Here is a 22,531-nt window from a genome sequence, read left to right on the forward strand (position 1 = left end):
CGTCCCGCTTGAGATTTTTAAATCTTCACTACTCTTATCTATATATGCAATCAATTCATTCATTTCTATTCATTATGCAGCCTCTCATTCATCTGCTTGAGATTTTTAAATATTATACTATCAATTTTAACATATTATTCAAATCAGCTTCGATTTTGTATTTGTTTTTGCCGTAATCGTTGTCAATTTATTAATGTTTAATTAATAAGCATATTTTATTTGTATTTTTGTTAGTTTTCATTCCAAATTAATAGGTACTTAACAATGAATTTTAAATATCCTGTTAGGATATAGAAATTATCATGATTTTCGAATTAATAAGCATATTCTGTTAGGATATCAAAATAATTTTAGTTATAAATACTATTTTTTCCAAAAAAATGCAATTAACAATTTAAAGGCACATGCTAACACTACTAATATCTGATTTTAGTCATGTGCATCCCAAAGGTTCTTCAATCAAAAAGAAGAAATAAAATGCAGTCAACAATTTGAAGGCACGAGAAAAATGGACCAAATTCAGAAAACAAATTCTCGAAAAAAACTGCAACGGGAAAAAACAGAGGAAGAACGTGGACCCATCCGAAAATTCCATCATTCTCCCACTTGGTCCATTTAACTCAACATCAACCATAACAAGAAACATAATATATGAGTCATGACAATAGGTCCTCTGATGATGAGTAATATCTTCCATGTACCACAATATATCAAGTCTCTCAACTTAATGAATAAACCATATGTTTATTCTAGATCTAAACCGAATGATTTTTCTCGAAATAAATAAATATGTGCACAAATCCATATGAGAAAATATCTAACTAAATAAGAGTTTCATTGAAAATAACAAATATACGTACAATGAAATTACATCATGGAACCAAGTCTCATTCGTACTACATGATCCTTAAAATTCTTTGGTGGCATGCATTTAGTTAAAGGATCAGCAATCATCAACTCAATGTTGACGTGTTCAATGGCCACTTTCTTCTCTTTAACACGTTCTCTTATGGCTAAGTACTTGACATCGATGTGCTTACTTTGTCATAGTACAACTTTAATGACCTGGAAATAGAGTCCACAACTCTAAGGCCAGACATTAAACTCTTCAACCATACACCATGCGAGGTAGCCTCAAAACAGGAAACAAACTCAGCCTCCATAGTGGAAGTAGCAATTAAGGTTTGCTTGACACTTCTCCAAGATACAGCTCCACCGACTAACATAAAAATATAACTAGATGTTGATTTTCGTGAATCAACGCAACCAGGAAAGTCTGAATCGGAGTAGCCAATCACTTCCAGACAATCAGTCCTTTTGTACATGAGCATGTAATCCTTTGTCCCTTGAAGATATCTCATCACTTTCTTTGCTGCTTTCCAGTGGTCAATACCTGGATTACTCTGATATCTTCCCAAAACTCCAACAACATATGCAATGTTAGGTCTAGTGCAAAATCATTTTTCGGGCAATGACTCAAAACGAGTTTGTCACCCTTCACAATTGGAGCTATATACTTGGTGAACAACCTTTCATGTTAAATCTCTCTAAAACTTTGTTAATATAAGTCTCTTGAGACAAACCCAAAATGCCTTGAGATCTTTCCCTATGGATCTTAATGTCAATGACATAAGATTCCTCTCCCATATCCTTCATATAAAAGTTCTTCGAGAGAAATTGTTTCACCTCATATAGCAAACCTTTATCATTAGTTGCAAGCAAAATGTCATCCACATATAACACAAGAAAGCAAATCTTACTCCCACTGACCTTTTGGTATATACATTGATCCATGATGTTCTCTTCAAAGCCAAATGAAGTGATGACATCATGAAACTTTAGATACCATTGGCGGGAAGCTTGTTTCAAGCCATAGATTGATTTATTAAGCTTGCAAACTAAGTGCTCGCCTTTAGTAGAGGAGAATCCTTCAGGCTGTTTCGTGTAAAACTCTTCCTCTAGATGACCATTAAGGAATGTCGTTTTCACATCATTTGATGTAACTCAAAGTCAAAATGAGCTACTAATGCCATAATTATTCGAAAGGAGTCTTTCTTAGATACAGGAGAAAAATTCTCTGTGTAATCAATTCCTTCTCTTTGAGTGAACCCATTTGGCAACAAGTTTTGCCTTATGTCTCTCAATGCTGCTCACTTCCTATTGGCCTCCTTAGGTTTTCCATACCCTGCAAGGTATTAGAAACATGGATTGTAGAACCAGAATCAATCCACCATGTGTTATGATTAATACTAACCATATTAGATTCATAACAAACAAAAGAAAATGGAGTACCTTTCTTGTCCATCCAACTCTTAAACTTTAAGCAGTCTTTCTTCATGTGTCATTTCTTCTTGCAAAAGAAACACATGGACTCTTTCTTTATGACTGGCTGGGCAGGAATTTTGCCCTTGTTTTTGGGTTGATCCCCTTTCTTTTTTCCATGAACAGTTAAGTTCACCCTTTCGCCCTCTTCCATAATTAACCTTTCCTCTTCTTGAACACACATGGTCATCAACTCATTAATTGACCATTTGTCTTTATGTGTGTTATAAGAGATTTTGAAGGGAGCATATTGCAAGGACAGAGTACACAAAATATAGTGTACTAGGAATGAATCAGACATGGTAACCTCCAAGGCTTTTAGTTGAGCCACTATATCCCTCATGCGCATGATGTAATAAACTGCATTATAAGGGTGAGAACTTTAAGGAGCTTTAAGGATGAGAACTGCATTAAAAGGGTGCTGGAAAGGGCCTTATAAGATGTAATAAACTGATAATTAATGGTCTTCAAAAGATCCTTGACCTTTTCATGCTGATCGACGGAACTACGGATACTAGTAGATATATTAGTCTTTATGAACATTACGGATAGACGATTAGATCTCTCCCACTTTTCATAAAGATCAACAGAGTCTCGAGTGCTAGTTTCAGTAATGCCTGACGGTTCGTCTTTCCTAATAGCATAGTCAATATACATCCCGCCTAAATGAAGGAGAATTCTCTCCCTCCAAACTTTATAATTGTCCCTTTTCAATTCAGGAATATCACACTTAATATAAAAAATGTTTGCGGATTGATTAACTACAAAGTTGAAGAATACATTCTCATTATTCGTAATTTGAGACTCAATAAATTGTCATGTTTTACCAATGTAAAATATGTATTAGTTCATGAACCTAGTGACATACAACTTGCCTGTGGGCCAAAGTCCTACTCAATTAGATTCATACTTATGATAAAACTATCAAATTATGTTCATTTTCCTCAATTCCTGTGGGTAAATTAAGAAATATAACTTGATATTTTATCCTAATTAATCATACAAACATAACAAAATTCCTGTGGGTATATTTTATCACATTAAGTATGATTAATCACAACCAATGTTTTTTAAATGTGATTTTTACACTTAATATATAAACCTAATCAATTAAAGATGTTGTGGCTATTCTCTAATTAATTAAATCATATTAATCACTTAACATTAATTCTTAATTAAGAGCTAAATATTTACATAATATTCTAAATAATGTAAATAAATTGAATAACATTGCATAAAAAATATTCAAGATAACTTCGCATGTATAAAATCATAAAATCATACACACAAAACTTCAAAAGTAAATAAATAATATATGCATACAATTATCCAATAGTTGAAACCATATAAGCTCTTAACCATTAAATTTAATGTGCATAAATTATTTAACTTAATATTGCATGCTTAAATACCAAAATAAGCATACAATTAATCTTAATAAATAAATAATTCAAACACACAAAAAGGCACTTAACAACTCATATTTAAATCATATTGATAAGTAGAGAAATAATAAATTAATATACTTTTTCCTACAGGTGAAAGGATGACCTTATTATATCATATATATATATATATATATATATATATATATATATATATATATATATATATATATATATATATGTTTCAGTATACGCTTTCAAACTTCAGGGACGGGTTTCTCGTGATATTTCTTTCACTTCCAAACCGGTGTCGTATTATAACTTATTCTAAATGATCGTTACTCTGCTCATCTATTTCCGTCCCTCTGTTTCTATCTCCTCCGACGGCATCGTGCTTTTCACTCTGAAGTCCGTCGTGGATGCCTCCAGCGTCGTCACTTTCTCCAACTGGAACGACGACGACGCCACGCCATGCTAGTGGTACGATGTCACATGCACGAACATCTCCGGCCTCCAACCAATAAGATGGGTTCGTGAATCATTAATGTCATCGTGGGCAAAAAGTAGCAACACAAAGGAGAACTCGAAGGTTTCCAGCCACATTAAATAGAACAACATTACTGACATATAGTTCCAAAATAGAAGCAAGACAGAGACATATAGTGCTATGATACCAAATGTAAAAGATATACATATTGATCTAAACATGTGAATGAATTTAAATGACATATTCAGATCCAACAGCAGAAGCTAAACAACACAAGTGTACTTCCAGCCATTGCAGATCAAACACGAAGCAGCACAAGCACGAACCCAAAGACAACTTTGTTTATCCAGACCCTTACTCACTTTGAATAGATGATGTATTTTTCTGAATAGAGAAGTAGGTTTGGTGATACAAAACTGAGAGCACTTCATCCTATCTATAGAATTTGTCCATCACATAGCTCAATCAATTCGGATCAGAATGTGGGTTTGAGGATAGAGACGTGAGTTTATTACTAAACGTTTGCAGAGATAAGGATTGAACGTGGGAGGAAAATGGACCAAATTCAGAAAGCAAATTCCCGAAAAAACTGAAACGAAAAAAAAAACAGAAGAAAACGTGGATCCATCCGAAAATCCCATCAATAATTTATGTTTGTTTAATCATAAATGGGGATTCAATTCTCCTTGGTTTCTCTCCATAATACTGTTGTGATTGTACTTCTACATTTGTTCTTTAATGTCTTATATATGGTTTTATGTCTTCCTTCTAACGAAGGTTATACATCAATACATGCAGTTGATAGTACAAAATAAACAGGACAATCAATGAGGAAGTTCTATGGTGATAGAATAGTTGTTAAAGCTTTCAGAGAATATGCTATCCATCTAAACATACACTTTAGATAAGAAATGATTGCTATCATAACCCGACATGACTGCTACCTAGAAAAAACATTGAACTACATAACAGCAACAAAACTCTTCCAAACATCCGTAGGCATCTAATAGGAATGTCAGCTCCAAGTCTAACAATTAATGGTCAAAAGAAGTTAGATGAAAACATCCAATTGAAAAAAAATATATATTAAAAGATGTTTCTTATCTATAAAATTAGAAAAATTCAGTTTTCGTCCTAGATACGTTTAGAATGCGCTTCACTGTATGGATTTTACGGGTTGTGGAATTTGCTGAATGCAAGCTTCGCGAGTGGGCTTACTTGCATGTCTAGTTCTAATTGCGAACATGCATCTATATCTTCTAGTAGAATTTTAAATTTCACTATTTTAGTTAATTAAATATCTTGTAAAAATGCCAAAATTTCATAAAAAAATGTTTTGCTCTGTAAAAGTGACCCATCCAAACATTGGGTGTAGGAAATTCAATTGAAAGTCATTCAAATATCATATTTTTCTTTCAAATTCTAATTGCCCATCTAAACGTAGGATAAAGTTGTTCTGCTTAAGCTTTAAGAGCCTATTATTTCTTGAGGAATTTTCGTAGTACCTTGAGACATAAATCCATAACGACATAAATCTTTAACGACAATGTCATTTGATACGTCTTTTACTATACATTTCTCATTTTCCAACACATCGCACTGATTTCCAGTGAAGGCTTGATTCCACTCTGCTTGTTTGAGACCTTCAACATCTCCTTCACCACTATCTTGCTGCCAATAAATCAAATGAAGGAAGCATATTTAAACTTTTCTAAATTCAGGGACATATCCATGGAGCAAGCATCTTGCTAATTATCCTTTTTCTATTGCCTATATCATACATCAATGACATTTTTATTCATCTCGAGGCAAACTTCCAAACATGCTTTTGAATTTATTCAACATGATTCAGTAAATATATGAAGCCGTTGTACAATAATTGTCTTCTTGTATAATTTAACAATTAAACCAACAGCTTCTTAAAGATTTGATGCATGTGACCTATATTTTCTTGCGCAACAATCTTATTTTATTTGATGCTTTTGTCTTATTTCTTTACTGCTCATCCTATATACTTCACCCATTTTTGTCAAAGTTTAATTTTAAATGAGCTACCACAGTATCAAGGAAAGTTACTGCTTTGAGCAACTTTCAAATGATCTGCAGATAATTATATAGTACGAGACTTTAGGCTTAAATTTGTTGTTAGCTGCAAGCGTCTTCTGATTTTTTACACTTGGTGACTTTGTTAAATTACTTTAAATAATCTCATATAAAGTTATACTATCATCAAAATTTTGGTCAGAAATCTTTAGTCTTAACACTATTGTTGTATACTTGTATAGGAAAGAAAATTAACACGAAAACTATAATATCTACTGTGTCTAAGCCATTGACGCTCATCACGAGGCTAGCTAATAGAAACACAGTGAAACAAAACTGAGGCTGCATGCAAACTTTAGATTTCTCCAAAGTGAAATAAAGTGCCTGCTGCAGGCAGGCCTCAAAACTGCTTGCAAATTAAACTCGGGAGAAGTAGGTTAGTAGATGAGGATGCCAATGCCAAGTATGCTCTGAGAGTAATAAAACTGATGCCGCGTTTACCCTAACAAAGTTTACCAGTTTTGATCCAGACTTCACCGCAAGTTAGAGAGAAAAAGTTACAACTCGGAAGCAATCTAAGACAAAAAGGGCGCACACATATGGAGAGAGATCAAATTACACCTGCATAACACCAAATATTACACCGTCAATAACTTTACCTAAAATGTGATTTTACTTGATTCAATTGTTGATATATAACTACACAAGGTGATTAATTTAACTTTGCAAATAAATGAACAATAATAAGATGATCAAATGCTTCATGTTTATATATATTTTAAAAATAGGATTAATTAAGTTTTTTGTCCCTCAACTATTTCAAATTTCGATTCGATTTTTAGTCCCTATCAAAAAATTGGCCCATTTTTAGACCCTATCAAATTTTAGATGATTAATTTTAGTCTCTCTAATAAAGTTTGCCCATTTTAAAGGAGCTTTCGATATAATGGTGAATTTTGAGATAAAATTATTCAATTAAAAATTATTGAATGGTGTCATAGTTGGTATAATTTACACTATAACATAATTTGATAAAATAAGAGAGAAAGAGCATATCTAGTGAAAATCTAGAGAAAAGACATTTTTAAATGAGTGAAGTAAATTTGAATTGTACAATTATGCATAAATGGTCAAAATTTAATGTTTGTGATCACTTAAAAAAGTCATTTAACTTTTAACACAATCTGTGTATTAATCTTGACCGTTCATGATGATATATCTAATAACCTAGATTTACTACTCACTCTAACATAAAAAAGGCTCCCTCACAAGATATATATATATATATATATATATATATATATATATATATATATATATATGAATAACATTTTACCTACCCCAGAGCTCAGTCCATGTCCTCTGCCTGTCAATTTGACAAAAAAAACTCCCTTCTATGCCAACGATGCCTGCAAATATCCTGTCATGGACTCGAGCATATCAGAACTACCCAATTGCTATATTCAGGGATAGATTATGCAACTTTTTTTTTTGGTGAATAATAGATTAAGCAACTTATGACATTTTTATTCATGTTTTTTGGTGACCTTGGCAGTCATGGATAGTATGATTCATTTGAAAGGCTGAATGCACACAAATGAAGCAAAAAAAATTATTAGCAAGATTAAGCTGAACAAAGTGATAGAAAGAAGATAAACATGATATCTCAAAAAAAGAGGAGGGAAGACGAAGACAGAGAAGGAAGATGATAAACATTGGTTTGTAAATTCAACATTGCAGGTGGGGTCATCTTTATGATGAATAGCTCAATTCAAACAGGTCATACACAAAAGCAAGAGACACTAGAAGACATGTCCCAACGACACTCCTCACCCCTGACAAGTGAACAAACCAAAAAACAGCACTAGAATTATTCTGAAATTCCTGAAGATGTATTATATGGTACACACTAGACAACAAAATACGAAATTCCAACAGATACATAATAAAATGACATGAAGATGAATGATATGTCAGAAAAATTTGCTAGCAAGCTTTAAAAACATACATGAACCAGTTTCTCAATTCAGAACATCCTTCTTGAAAATTGTTATCCCGTTAAGATTTTCAGTTGTTCAAATGCACATTGTATTTCATGCCTTTCTTCAATTGTCGTACTGATCCGCCCTGATGTCTACATAAAAAATAAAAGAAATAATCAAAGAACGCCTATTAATTTTTTTTGGGAAACTAAATACGTTAACAGAACAATAACAAGAATAATAAACTCATCCCACAGTTAACAGAACAGTCAGACAAACAAAAATGAAAATACATCAAATCATTATGTCACAGCACAAGTATTCTTTGGGAAACTTGCAATGTTCCATTACCAGATTTCAACCCAACCAAATTTAGTATCTACTAGCTTGACTATGTGTTTGTCTAAGAAACCATTAAGGCCTGAGCAGTGTTTTACTGCAGAAGCCTGAGTGCTGATGTAACTTGGACATAAACACCCAAGAGTTCATGGGTCAGATTAAAATAAATGCACCAAAGGCATCCTACCACAGTTTATCTAAGTATAATAGAAGCAACAATGGAGACATTGTTATGTTTCAAATCCATTACCAAACCTTTTTCAAGATAATGAATTATCTTGTCTTAAAATAGCCCATTTTACACTAAATTGTCAATACAGGAACACCTTTCCATGTAATATTGTAATTCATTTCATATCTTCCTTGAAGTTATTTCCTACAGAAAGCTAGCCAATATATTTAGCATAATTGCATGCAATAAGCACTCTACTTGAACTTTATGCTGCCAAAACAAAAGGTGATATTATGGATTAAATGATAAAGGAGTGTGTGCATGTATTTGGTGCAGATACACATCCCAAAAGCAAATGATCCCTAGTATGTTGCAGGCCACAAAGCCTCACTGTAGAGGATGTAACTATCTACATACAGTAGTATAGACAATCACAAAATACTGAAAACCTTTATTAAAACTCACAATTTTGTTTTATCCAACCAAAAGAAATTCTTGCAGATAAGTAATAGTTATGAACAGCAAGCTTCAAAATAGCAATCAATAGATGTTCTTGATCACTAAGGTTGAGCCTACCTTTAAAGAAAAAACTTTATGTATGACGTTATCAATATCTTCCTTGAATAAAGACATAATCGGTTGCAATTTAGCATCCTTGTGCATCAAAAAAAGTACAGAAGTGACAGCATTCACTCTATCCAAACAGTTCCTTGTATGTTGAGTGCATTTATCAGATATCGGTGACAAACTACTTTCAGTTATAGCTGATCCCATTCTCTTCAACACAAGATTCATAAGTTTATGGCACCGATCAAACAAGAAAAAACAAGGTAGGAGATAATAATGCCGAGTACTTAATTGAATGGAGGGAGTCCCCTGTTCATCACCATCTTCTGGAATGCACTGTGGTACAGTGAAATATATGATCAAGAAAAATATCAATTCATATCAGCAAAAATTAAGATCCGTTGCTTTAGGAAAAATAACAAAATAAAACTAAGATAAATTACTAGAAGTACTTACTAGAATCAGAAAACATACTAGGAATCTAGCAAAAAACTAAAATATATATAATAATTAAATCAATTCATGTTGTCAACAAAAATTAAAACCCAATGCTTTTGAAAAGAAAAGAAAATGATGATAAATTGCAAGAAGCACGTACTAGTTTCAGAAAACATAATAGGGATCTAGCATAATAATAATAATAATAATAATAATAATAATAATAATAATAATAATTGATAGATGTCTCTAAAGCAGGATGAGAAAATGAAAAGATCTTGGTTATTTGTTACAAATAATACCCTTGAGGCCGAAGGGTTAGTTTTATATACCCTCAACTATGGAACCTTCAGCCATTAAAAAAAACACTAAATTAATGCAAGAAAAATAAAAAAGAATCAAGTCCTAGCTCAAAAGTAGGGTGTAAGCACCCATAGAATGGTCAAGTCGACATTTTTCTGAAAGAATTCTCACTTCGGTTAAAAGGGTGATGTTGATATCTCTCGTTAGATAATTCCAAAAACAATTATCAACAAAGGAAATAAACCAAAATCAATCAACTGGGAAGTAGGCAGGATTTAGAAATTATTCCCACCATCTCCTATAAAATAATAATGTCTCGTAGATATTTTGCAGATTCTGCATTTCTTTTTAAAACTTGTCAATCTTTATTTTATATAGTAAGATATCATACCAAGCAATCATAATATTTCAAAGACATTCTAAACAATTTGACTTTCAAAACAAAATTAAGGACAAAATTAAGGGAGACATGTATGTAGGAAACAACATAGCTTCAAACATATATTGATGGCTTGTCAGAGTTTTTGGCAGCATACGCACCTGCACAGCATCCATCAGATATTCAGAAAGATGCTGGCCTAGAATGATAATGCTTTGTTCAGAAAGTCTTGTGGGCTTGGAATCCACTGTAACAAGCATTCTCAGGAGAGAGCAACTATTATCCAAAGAAGGCTTTTGTGGCTGTGGTACAAAATATCAGTAAGAGAAATGGAGGAGTCATTCTTCTAGAAAACCTCTAAATGAGCTAACAAGCAAGCACCAGAAAAATACAAGAAAAAAATCTGAATGCAAAAGAAAGCTCAAAACAAACAATTGTGTCAACTTACTATCTGATCAATTATCACTTTCTCTACTATCTGCAGAACAAGAGAATTGTCACCCATCTGTGCCATGTATGAGCAAAGAACAGTTGTCATTGACTTCAAAGTTTGGCAGAGTGGATCACTCTTAAAACCAGCAGAACCGATTTCTGCAGAATTAAAAAAGAATAACATTTCTGATGCCAGAAGACTGACTACCAAAAGTAGGTTTAAAAGATTGATAAATATAGCTATTTCAATAACCATAGATAACTAAATTAGCTTTTTCTTGGCCAGGGATGAACACAACTTTCCTCAATTCAGTAGCTTTTCTAGCTCAAGAACATGGAAAAAATGCTATATAAATATTGTTATTTACAAGTTACCAAGAAGCCAAATATAGGTGGTAGGAATGCAAATTGGATAGATAAGTACAGATGAAAATTAGCAATGTAGACAAGGTGAAGGGTAACCAACTATTGGGCTTACTGTGCCTGCAGTTAGAAGTTAACAAATAAAGAGGAGTGGTAAGGGTAAGATGTGATTTGGAGGGAAGAGAAGGAGAGCATAACAGAATGGATAGCTAGAAGGAGAGTGGGGGAGGGAGATGTGAGGATCATACTAGGGGGAGAGAGAATGAATATTTGAGGGAAGGTAGCAGAATGAGAGGTATGAGGATTCTTGAGTGAAAAATATCTGGATAGGCTGAGTGAAGGGGTTCTTCCTCATGAAAGGGATTATTCTTATTTCAGTTTTCTTCATTTTCATTCTGCAAGGAGCTCTGCCCCTACAGTCTAGTTTTCCTTTTAATTATCCTTAATTCCATGTTGTAACAGAAGTTTCCCCTCCCTCTGATTAGTCATATTTCAGTATCAATACTGTTCAGTTTCCCTATTCAATTTTTGGGTCCTATTTCTATTACATGGAATATGTTGTTTTGCATTGCCAATTTCAACCCCTTCTAGTTTTTTCTGATCACTACTACTGAGTATAATGTACAAAAGCTCTAAATTGGAAAAGTGAAACAAGAAATGGATATTATCAGAAGTTACAAGTTCAAACAAGTAGTCCAAATAAATCTTTGTAAGCTACCAGGGGAAACTTTGAAACGCAAGACCAAGGTGATGAAAACACTCAAGTAATCTGCAATTTTTATATGTCCATCTCTATAGGCTGAATGGAGAACCTCTATGATCCTAAATAACACATAGGGATCTAGATCTGCACCTGCAATAAGTACAAACAAAATTAATATTCATAAGCTTTAAGCCAGAAACTTGTACAGAATTAGTATCTGAATCCTATTCCAACTTTAAAGGCATTGGCTACATTGCACATTAAAAGCACTGACACAGGAAGTGAGGATTGAGGAAAAAGTACCATACAAAAGTATCCTCCATTGCTTTAACTTATCAAAACACTTATTTCTCGTTAATATCAGAGTCCTTGTAGGCATCTCTCCCGGATAACTTAGAAACAATGTCTTATCACTGTAACATTTACTTTGGGGGGAAAGTCCCAATTTTAAAATCAACATTACAAGATTTTAACAAAAATAAACCACATTATGTACTTCTTGATTGAAAAGTCCCATCATCATTGTTTACTGGAGGCCATAAAAATAAATAAAAAATAAGGCTTCCAAGTCAGACAAATATCTTCATTTTTTTTATTTGATGACACACCAATTACATGTTTTTTTATTAAATAAATATTACTTAAATCTTTGAGGACATAGACTAAGATGCTTCCGAAAAAAAATTCCTCAAAAAAAAAAAAAATCAAAGTAGTTGGACTTCTATGCTATACCTCACATTTATTAATATTACTAGAAGTAAAGAAAGAACAAAGTTGGAAACTTATTCTCCTCAAATAACAAAATCTCACATTCAACTAATTCAAAGACAACCTTTTTCTCTTATATTTAATGTTTAAATTTAAATGATAAGCCTTTCAATAACTTGCCATCATGTATCATGGTAAAATTTAATAACATTTAATATTAATTATGCAAATGATAGTAGGTAAAATGTTAAGTGAAGAGATATGGTGAACTAAAAATTCATTAAAAAATATCAAGTTAGTCAAATTTAAAACATGCGCAAAAGCTTACTTAGGCAACAACAAGCTATTGACTTTAAAATAGGCAGGTCCAAATAAGAGAAATAGTAAAGGGAACATAAAGAGAGCTCTTGAGATTCTCTAGGAAGCCTGAGAAAAGGACCATAACATATCTGTCCTGCAAGATGAAAAAGCCAAAAACTTAGAAGCCAAAGAATAACTCACACAGGTAATGTATAATTAATATTGATGTCAACAGCATGTTCATGTTTACCTCCTTGACATGTACAATAAAAATCTAGCAATGAGTACTGTGTGTTGTCATACATACAAACAAGTGATGAATTCAACAAAGAGCATTGTCCAATACGAAGTTGAAGGCGTAACACAACCTATGATGAACATTGAACATTTTAGGTAAAACAAGACACTAAATTGCAGATTTAAGATCAATACTAAAGCACATTGATCTCTCAAAATTCTGTCAAATCCAGGAATTTCACATAAAAAGCTGCTTTTCGAATCAAAATAATGACTACCTGGGAGCAGGTTGGGTGTTTATCTCCAAGCTGGATAAGCAACAGAGGGAGCTCTCTAATCCATGCGAGTAAAGCATCTTGAAGTTCTAAATTTTCTGGATTGCTTGTCTCTATGGAAAGCATGCTTTCAATCTAGATTTGAACCAAAGACAAAAATAAATGTTAATATGGAAAGGGAGAGAAGAGGAAGGAAATAAATTGCTTTCATAAATCATAAGATTATCCAAAAGTCAAGAATTTCATTTCAAAGAAGTTCCTAGAATGATATGAAGCCAAACTTACAGGAGTTAGCATATCTTCAATAGCAGAAACACAGGCCAATTTCAGCAAGGAACCTGGCTTGCTTTCCCTAAATGTCTGGGTAAAAGCCTGCAAGTGCCACAATTCCATGTTAATAGCAACATCAAAACCTGTGGAAAGGAAAAACATAATTACCATAAACATGGTACAAAATAATACAAAACCAGAAAATTAATGCAGTGTTCAGTTTATTTACTGTTTTCAGTTTAGTTAATATATTTTCACTGATTAACAAAAAGGTCACCCTTTCTTTATTATTTTCAAGAAGTCACAAGGGACTGGGAGATGGTGAAAACAAGAAAATCAGGCTTCTACCATATCTCTGACAACATCTTGGAAACAGGAAACAATTGAAAATAGAAGATGACATTTTTTGTAATTATTGAAGTAATTGAAAACATACCATATCAACATATAATAAAAACTAAAAAGAAACCAAAAGCCACTGTAGAATAAAAAAAAATCAGAATATCCAAATTAATGGCTTCCAAAGTTCCAACAAAAATAAATTATTTGGAATTCATGTGGCAACTGTCAAGTCAAACCTGAAGAAGACGTGATGTCCAAGAGCTTGCCCCACGTGAAAGAAATTTAGGAATAAATGAAAGGAGCTGAACTAAACACTCTTCCCAGACAGCCTTACCAGACTGTGTAGCCCTGCAGAACTGTATACTAACAATTCAAGTCAATTTCAGATGTAGAATGACCACTATTTTCAACTGATAATGAAACTTAAAAAGGATTATGTTATGTATCAAACCTTCCCAAGCAAAGCATTTTCAAAAAATTCTAGAAATGTCTCCAACAAATTAGGAGGAAGACTCGTCCATTCATTTAATTCAAAAAATATTTTGGCAACGATCATGTTCAAGTCAAACAACCTATCACAATCCTGCAAAGTAAAAGAAGAAAGAATTAGTTTATTTGGAATTAGAGGAATATCACAGTCCTGCTGCTTCCCCCCACTCCATGTCACAAATGGAACCAGATCACCACAACACAGCAGAAAAAGGGTAATCCACCACAAACTTTTTATAGGGGTAAACTAATTTATTTTTGAAATATACTTGACCATAACATGCCAATTTTATATGAATAGTTCTATCTTCTCTTTAGACCACAATTTTACAATTATTGTTCTACTCACCAGTCCCCACTAAAGGGTAAAATCGACACACACAATCACACACCTTTTCAGAAAGATGATCAACCGGGTTGAGGGGGAAACGAGGAAATAATTTCTTCAAGAATGCAGAAGAGATGTTAACATCCCATACAGCTGCATCAGGTCCACCTTGAGAACTTGGGGATTCTGAATCCTTATCAGTCCCATAAGCAATAGACCTGACTATAAGATATATGCTATGAAGAATGGATATCATACAACCAAAAGACTTCCCTTCAAGACTTTCCATAGAATGAACCAATGGAATAAATTCCAGGAAACTATTTATTAATACTGGCACTAGATCCTTCAAATTCTTTATGATACAAGAAAAACCTACACAAACAGATAAAGCATAGAACAGGACTGTCAGACAATTGTTAAGAACATAAAAGCTTGACAAAACTTTTAAATATTTGAAAATTATGCAAACTCATGCAACAGCAGTCAATTAGTTATTTGTTTCAAAATCAAATTGTTTTTTTTTTTTTTTTGAAGTTAGCATACCATTAGAGCTCATAGACACATCAACTTCAAAGGCATGCAACACCCTTTGTCCAGTAGCATCCTATTAAAATTAGAAAAAGTATTAGAAATAAATTGGTGAATGCACAAAAGATAAAATAAAGTCAACATTAATCACAATGAGATGTTTCACACAGCAGAAACTTACCAGGTCTGAAAAGCCAAAAATATAAATCATAGTCATAACTCCCACTCTATTCATAGTATATGTATTTATCCGAATAGTATTGTGAAATTATGAGTTGTGCAAGATTACAAAGTACTACATGTATCCTGAGAAGAAGTTACAAGTTCCAGATGCACATAAATCAACCAATTTAATCATAAAGCTAAGTGGAAATGAAATGACAAAAGAGATTGCTAAAATGAAAATGCAAAGAGGTTTATGTCATGCATAGAAATAGCAAAACTTAAATTAAAAAGACTAACAGAGCATTTACAATTGTATTGTCGATTCATGTAAAAGAGTCTTTACTAATTTTCACAGCCAAATGAAAATAAAATACCTTATTGTGCAAATCAGTTTCTTCTTTATTCCATGGCAGGAGTGACAAGCAGCGAACCAGCCCAGCAAGAGCATCCTTTAGTTTTCCTTTGTCCTGTAAATAGTACTGGTTCCTCACTAGAATATCCTCATAATTCTGAAAAATCTGTTAACCATGCAACCAAGATAAGTGAATTCTAAGCATCAAATACAAAAATACAACTACAATAACGGGAGAGATATAGAACTCAATTTCAGCAACAATTGAAGAATAAAAGCATGCAGATGAAGAATATAATAGCGTGCTAGGAAATAGATAAAGAAAATGAAGGCACTGAAACCAATCAAGAAAAACCATGGGAAATAGAAATGCAATGAATTGCAGTGTATTTTGCCAACAGAACTACGAAATAAATTGCCGCAATAATTTAAGCAAATTTCCCAAATTCATCAGACAAATATTCAAACGGTATTAATAATTAAAAAAAAAATACTCTATTGACCGTATAGGAATTCAGAATAACAACATATCAGAAATAAGAATATTTAAAATAACAAGGAAATTGCACCTCAAGTAAATTTTAAGCTATTGTTATATCTGGTTAAACACTACACAAAATTCTATAAAAAATCCAAAGACATATTGAAGCATTGGCTTATTTTTTCTTCCTATTGTTAGGCAACATTTCAGTACAGAAAATATCATAAAATTCAAAGATCACTAGCATGAAACTGTATAACAAAGGTTTTGACATTGTGTCAATAAATTATTAAAAGCTTCATCCGTAGAGGTGGAAGTAAAATCCAATTACAAGAGCATCAGAGAAGTTTAAAGAGCTCACAACTGCTGCTATTGCATGAGCAAATAACCTTCACCCCACCCCCACCCCCCAAAATCACCATAGAACAAAGAGTTGCATCTTAAAACAAAATATGATTTGAAGGAGCAATCCTAACATGTCGGCAAAAGAAATTTTAAATATGGCAGATAATATCACCTTTTCTGCATAAGATGGTGAAAAGGAAGGAGGATAAAACTCAAGAATGAGGTCTAAAAAATCAAATGCCATCATCCGAACATCAACCACCAAATGAGTCATTGCATTAAAAATGTAAGGCATCAATAAAGAAACGATCAGCTCTTGATTGTCCTACAAAATATAGGGAGAACCAAGTAACATAATAAGGCAATTGAAGTGTTACAAATCCTTACTGTAATGATATATAATCATATAAAGATTACAGGGTGCATGAGGAAAAAAATAATTGGATCCTCGATCAGAATTCAAAAACAATGAGGATAGCAATCAGCTTCAGAGAGTTATAGAGTATTACAATCAAACATCTTAATGCATCATAGATCAATAACCAGAGACAATATAACAAATCATAAATCATGAGAAAAAAACCATTATTTACTTTTTCACAAGAGAAAAAAATATCCAATATCAATGTTCCAAGCCAACACCATATTACACCTTTCCTTGTTAAGGCTCCCCTAAAGTGCGTACCAAGGCTTTATCAAGCATAAAATTTTGGTGAATAACTATCAAAATGCATTTTTTTTTTGTGAACCTGGGGTATCCCTTAACCGGAAGCCAATGAATAATCCGTCAAGGTATCAAATATTGTTAAACTAATTTTAGACTAATCAGAAATTAATAATCCCTGACTGAAATCCTTTACAAATGCTATATATTTCAGTTTCTAACAGATGAAATTTTCTCTGCAAAATATTTTTCATAAGCCAACAAGAAGTTAGAATGGCTCAACATTTGTGTGGATCAGTGGTTTAGGGAGTAGGATGAAAATATTGCGCTTTTTAGCTGGAGTGAGGTTAATTTGGTGGGAGCATGATTCCATAACCTTTAACCATAAATTTCTTCTACCCCACCATTCCTGGGCATTTTGGGCTTTTGCAGTTTTGCTGATAAGATTTTAAAGGTTCTTCTAGTTCTGGGCTTCCAGTATGTACTGGGCTGCTCTTTTGAGTTGATGTGCATTATCATTATTTTTCGATATCTATAGTGTCCTATCCAACTTTAGGAAAAATCTTAATCCTCCTGCTGTTTTTTTCTTTGTTCTACGTGAACTCTATTATCAAAAAAGGAGAAAAAAAGCTGCAGCCTAGAATATTTTATCCATCCAAATGATAATGGTGCATCATCCCAATGTATTAGAAAAGTGATTTAAGTAAACAAAATGAAAAGTACCTCTTTACAGCAAGGTAAAATCACTACTTTAAAAAGATCATATAATGATTTTCGAACCACTTTATCATCATCACCAATGCGCTCACGAAGTTTTTCTACAGCAGCATATTTGTGCAACTTCTGTTCAGCTGGATATCTGGTGAATAAATCCTTAATACCAATCAATGCATCTGTAATTTAAAGGGTGGAAAAGAAAGAGTATTAAATATGAGGATTATCAAATTTAAATGAAAATTTGAATGCTTAACTGGATTAAATAACGCAATGACATTAATCTGTGACATTACAATTCAAAAAGACTAAGAGTATATTAGGAATAGAAACCAAGCCAAGACATTAAATCAATCAAGACATGCCATTAGATTAACTTTCATAAGATCCAAATAATATAATTAATGGCTGCTTAATTTTATTTTTGACAGATTGGAAATAATGACTAATATTGACACAGCATCCATGGTACTGATTTTTAGGCTTCAAGCTTAAACTCGAACCAACTTGAGCTATCATTCCTCAAAAATTTAAAACTAAACCAAAACCAAGGTTTTGGCTTGGTGTTTCAGCTCCAAACCAAGGTTCATTGTTATTTGAATTCATAAAAAAGTTCCATTAATTATATGAACACAAAATACATTACAATTGTAATAAATAGCTAGAATTATCTACGTAATTCAATCAGTCACATTCCCTCCACATGATCACATGTTAGTAGCAAGTGCACTAGTATAAACAGGCCTCTAACTTTTAAGGTTAATAGCTTAATAAGCTAATCTCTATTAAGCTGAAAAATTTTGTTCAACTCAGCTTATCAAGAATAATATTTTTGAAGATTTTATCGGTTTAAAACATACAGAATTTGTTCTATAGTTATGTAGAGGATTAATGACACTAATAAGTACATTTAAAGGCAATTAGATAATTACAATATATTATAAAAAAATAAATATACCTCTACGAACTTTTGGATTGTGATGAGATGTTTGCTGGAGAAGTTCTTTTAAAGTCAAACCTTTCTTGTTTACAGCCAAACCTGCCTTCTCTGCCGCAAGACTCTGTTCCGGAAGAACAATTGCTGTTGAAGACATGTTTGTTAACTTATTTCATGACATTAAAGTCATTTGTAAATAAATGTTGTAAAACAATTAAAAAGAAATTCCATTTGTTGGGTTGTAAGAGAGAGATACGGAGGGAGGAAAAGAGAGATTCTATACTATATAAGTATTAACAGCAGAAGCAGATGGACATTCTTAAACTTCAGACAAAATATAAATATATTTTAATTTGACAGGATAGTGTAGAATTTTATTTTATGTTATTTTTTGTGAAAACTTTGAAGTATGGCAAAAGAAAACAGCTCAGATTGTTATTTGCATCAACAAAATCAAACAAGTTATTAAGTTAATACAAGTACAACAAATTTCACCGTGTCTTGCACTTTGCTTTGCTAACACAAAATGGTAGTAGACTATTAGGGTGTGCAAAAGAAGCAATTAAACTTAACCAATCCATAACCCAACGCAAACCACATTCCAAAAATCCATAGAATGTAAACCGATTTTCAAACCAAACCGGTTTATTACTTCTTAACAAATGGTTCGGTTAATCAGTTTCAAAACCATTTTTTTACAAACTTCATATATATATAACTAATTTTACATCAGTTCAAAACTGGTTTTAGAATAACGTTTGGTTCAAAAACTGGTTTTGAGCCAAATCCAGTTTTCTCCATATACCTATTTGGCCAAAAAACCAAACCAGATTTAAAAAAGAAAAAAGTGAGGAGGACAGAATTAGAGTAGGATTCCTCAAATGAGGAGGACAGAATTTCAGAGCAGATTTTTGTAATGTTTTCACATAGATCAGATTATGGTTCCATAGACGTAACAAATGTCAAGGGATCAGATCTGACCTGTATTATGTACTTTTAGTACCGCTGGTACTCATTAATATAATACTATTTTTGCAGGAAAAAAAAAAAGTGATATGGTTTCAAAACTCAAACTATATATCTAGTTTTAATTTGGATAACCATGCACACCCATTGGTAAATGAACATGTGATGAACAGAACCTATTTTAATTTTGGAGCAGAAGGGGTACCTTTAGATTTAATTTCAGTATCTGTTGTATTCTTAGGTGGTGGCAGTTTCCTCCCAACCTTTCGCCTTATTTTCTGAAAATTTTGAACAAGTGACCCATGTTTAAAAGCTACAAAATACTCATAAACAGAATTTTACACATGCAGAAATGCATATTATAGAGTTGGGCAGTGCTAGGGCCATAGGGGAAACCTTGAAGTCAATGCCCTTCAGTTTCTTTGAGTTGTTGTTGGCTTTAGAACGAGGCATCTTGCACTAATAATGAAACTGAAAAAAGCAGAAGCAAAAGCAAAAGCTGAGTTAGATTCTAGTGCCATTCAATGTACTAATTCATAGGAAGGGCGAAAGCGAAGGAAGAAGTACCTGTAACTGATTTTTAATGGTATTCACAATGCTGCTGCCTCTATGCTCCTTGTAGCAGCACAATGGCATGAGTGTCTATTTGTTTTGTTTGCAAAAGAAGGCCCAATTTCAGTTATACAAAACCGCATAAATGCAACAAATTCAATTTTTTTTACTAAACCACATATATTTTTTTCTTGGCATCCCTTAAAGCGAAGTTTTGGTCGGTCCTATGAAGCATGAACAAAGACACGGAGAGAATTACCCTAACTCAAATCCAATCCACTTGGGGGCAAATTCACTTAAAGGTATCAAACCATACAGCTCAAATAAAAGAAAAGAAAGGAAAAAGGAAAGGAATGAAAAAAGAGAGAAGTTTAGGGAAATTCCCCTGCCTACAATAAAATTGAGTCCATGAAAGTATCCGATGCTTATAAAGCATTTAGGGGATGGATTACAAATTGAATGCAAGAGATTCGCTCACAGACCAAACTCGGAGAACAGGGTTGTGAGCTCCAAATGCAAAAAAATAAAAAAAATAAATAAAAAAGCATCTTGAAACCTAATGCTGTGGGCAAGAATCATTTTAAGGGTGAAGATAAATGATAGGGAACATGCGATGCATGCCGCGCCAAGGTTTCATTTTTCATCAGTTAATAAAACATAACCAGAAATTAATCACAACAGCAACACCAAGAAGAAGAAGCTCACACAGTAGGTTGTGGACGGCGTCGCCGAGGGATGCAGAGCTTGGAGAATCTCGTTGCGATGCGTTGCCTCGCTGCGAAAGCGAAGGAAGAAGTAGAAGCCGAAGTCGGAACTCCAAGTGCTGCTGGCTGCTGCTATGCTACGAAGCTTTGCTCTCGTTGTAGCGGTGGCGGCAACGGACTAAGCCTTTAACGGCCCACTATAATTATGCCTTCCCCATATAACAAATATACCTAAGGTATGTGTGCTTGGTTTGATTTGATTTTCATTGAAAAAATCATTGGAATCAAGTTTAAAAAACATATCTGGTTAAATTTGATTTTATTTTCATTTAAAATAAAATCTCAATCAAACCAAATTAATATTTTACGACTTGGTTTCTTTAATTTTTGGGATTCTTATTAAAATATTATTTCATTAAAATTTATATACTTTCTTTTCATATTTTAAATAAATTTGCATTAAAAAAATTGTTGATAACAATCTACCATATTTATTAATATGTTAAATCCCTGAATTTTCATCTATTTTAAACTAAATATATCTTTAAAAAAAATGGTATGAAAGAAAAGTAGTATACATTAACATAACACTACAAAACACAATGATATTTGCATAAAATGCATAACAAAATAAATCAATTTGGTTTGATTTTTTATTTTATTTAGTGATTTTTTATTTTTATTTTAGATGGGTCTGAATTTGAACACCCTTATATATACCTCCATTATAATATTTTTTCCTAAATACCCTTATAATTAATTCCCAAATTGTTGTGTTATGGTGCAGAACATATTAGTAATTTACTACTCACCCTTAAGGATGCCATAAAAAAGAGGAGCACTGAAGAAATAAATTGTCTCACACCTAGCAGCACGAGAGAGGAGCTGCCAGCAACAACAACGGCCCTTAAACAGAAGAGACAGAGGCCGCAGGCAACGTCGTCGAATACAACTAACCGGGGGTCCTTCCCGTCAAGAGGGGTCTTTTCCTATGTTGTACTAAGTTGTAAATTCTCTTAGTAGTATAAAAGTTTAATTGCAAATTTTATTAACAAAGATTCTTAATTTTATAAATTTTATTTTTTAAACTTTACCATCCAACTTTAATAATTTTGTGAATTTATAATTTAATTTTTTTTTTCACCAATTTTATTATACAACTTTTAATATTTTATAAATTTTATTATTTAAATTTTCATTTTTTATATATTGTATTATCATGTTGGTAATAAAACCATGTAAAAAATTACTTTTTA

General features: G+C 32.7%; 1 protein-coding gene across 2 annotated transcripts; it reads right to left on the reverse strand.

Annotated features, from left to right (window-relative positions):
• Positions 1–6,402: 6,402 nt before the first annotated feature.
• On the reverse strand, positions 6,403–21,462 carry LOC114419064. Of its 2 annotated transcripts, none has more exons than XM_028384662.1 (23): positions 21,277–21,462; positions 20,587–20,661; positions 20,416–20,490; positions 20,225–20,297; positions 19,075–19,197; positions 18,126–18,295; positions 16,911–17,063; positions 15,935–16,078; positions 15,411–15,471; positions 14,929–15,239; positions 14,499–14,630; positions 14,284–14,403; positions 13,721–13,807; positions 13,439–13,570; positions 13,174–13,291; positions 12,952–13,077; positions 11,931–12,065; positions 10,866–11,008; positions 10,579–10,719; positions 9,307–9,633; positions 8,246–8,371; positions 7,578–7,657; positions 6,403–6,858 (listed from the first exon to the last, which is right to left on the reverse strand). In XM_028384662.1, the coding sequence occupies exons 3-21, from the start codon at positions 20,470–20,472 to the stop codon at positions 8,288–8,290; spliced, it is 2,637 nt and encodes an 878-aa protein (XP_028240463.1). In that variant the 5' UTR covers positions 20,473–20,490; positions 20,587–20,661; positions 21,277–21,462; the 3' UTR covers positions 6,403–6,858; positions 7,578–7,657; positions 8,246–8,287. The 2 variants fall into 2 exon arrangements, with proteins under 2 accessions (XP_028240463.1, XP_028240465.1); XM_028384664.1 differs by having other exon boundaries at positions 7,574–7,657.
• Between the last annotated feature and the right edge of the window lie 1,069 nt (positions 21,463–22,531).

The sequence above is a fragment of the Glycine soja genome, chromosome 7 (genome assembly GCF_004193775.1).
Source record: "Glycine soja cultivar W05 chromosome 7, ASM419377v2, whole genome shotgun sequence".
NCBI classification, from domain to species: domain Eukaryota; kingdom Viridiplantae; phylum Streptophyta; class Magnoliopsida; order Fabales; family Fabaceae; genus Glycine; species Glycine soja.

Coding starts and splice junctions, on each gene's coding strand:
- LOC114419064 (XM_028384662.1), bottom strand. CDS start 20,472: ATGCCTCGTTCTAAAGCCAACAACAACTCAAAGAAACTGAAGGGCATT. Junction 18,296..19,074: donor CAATCCAAAAGTTCGTAGAG/GTATATTTATTT, acceptor TTTAAATTACAG/ATGCATTGATTGGTATTAAG. Junction 15,240..15,410: donor TGTGTCTATGAGCTCTAATG/GTATGCTAACTT, acceptor CTGTTTGTGTAG/GTTTTTCTTGTATCATAAAG.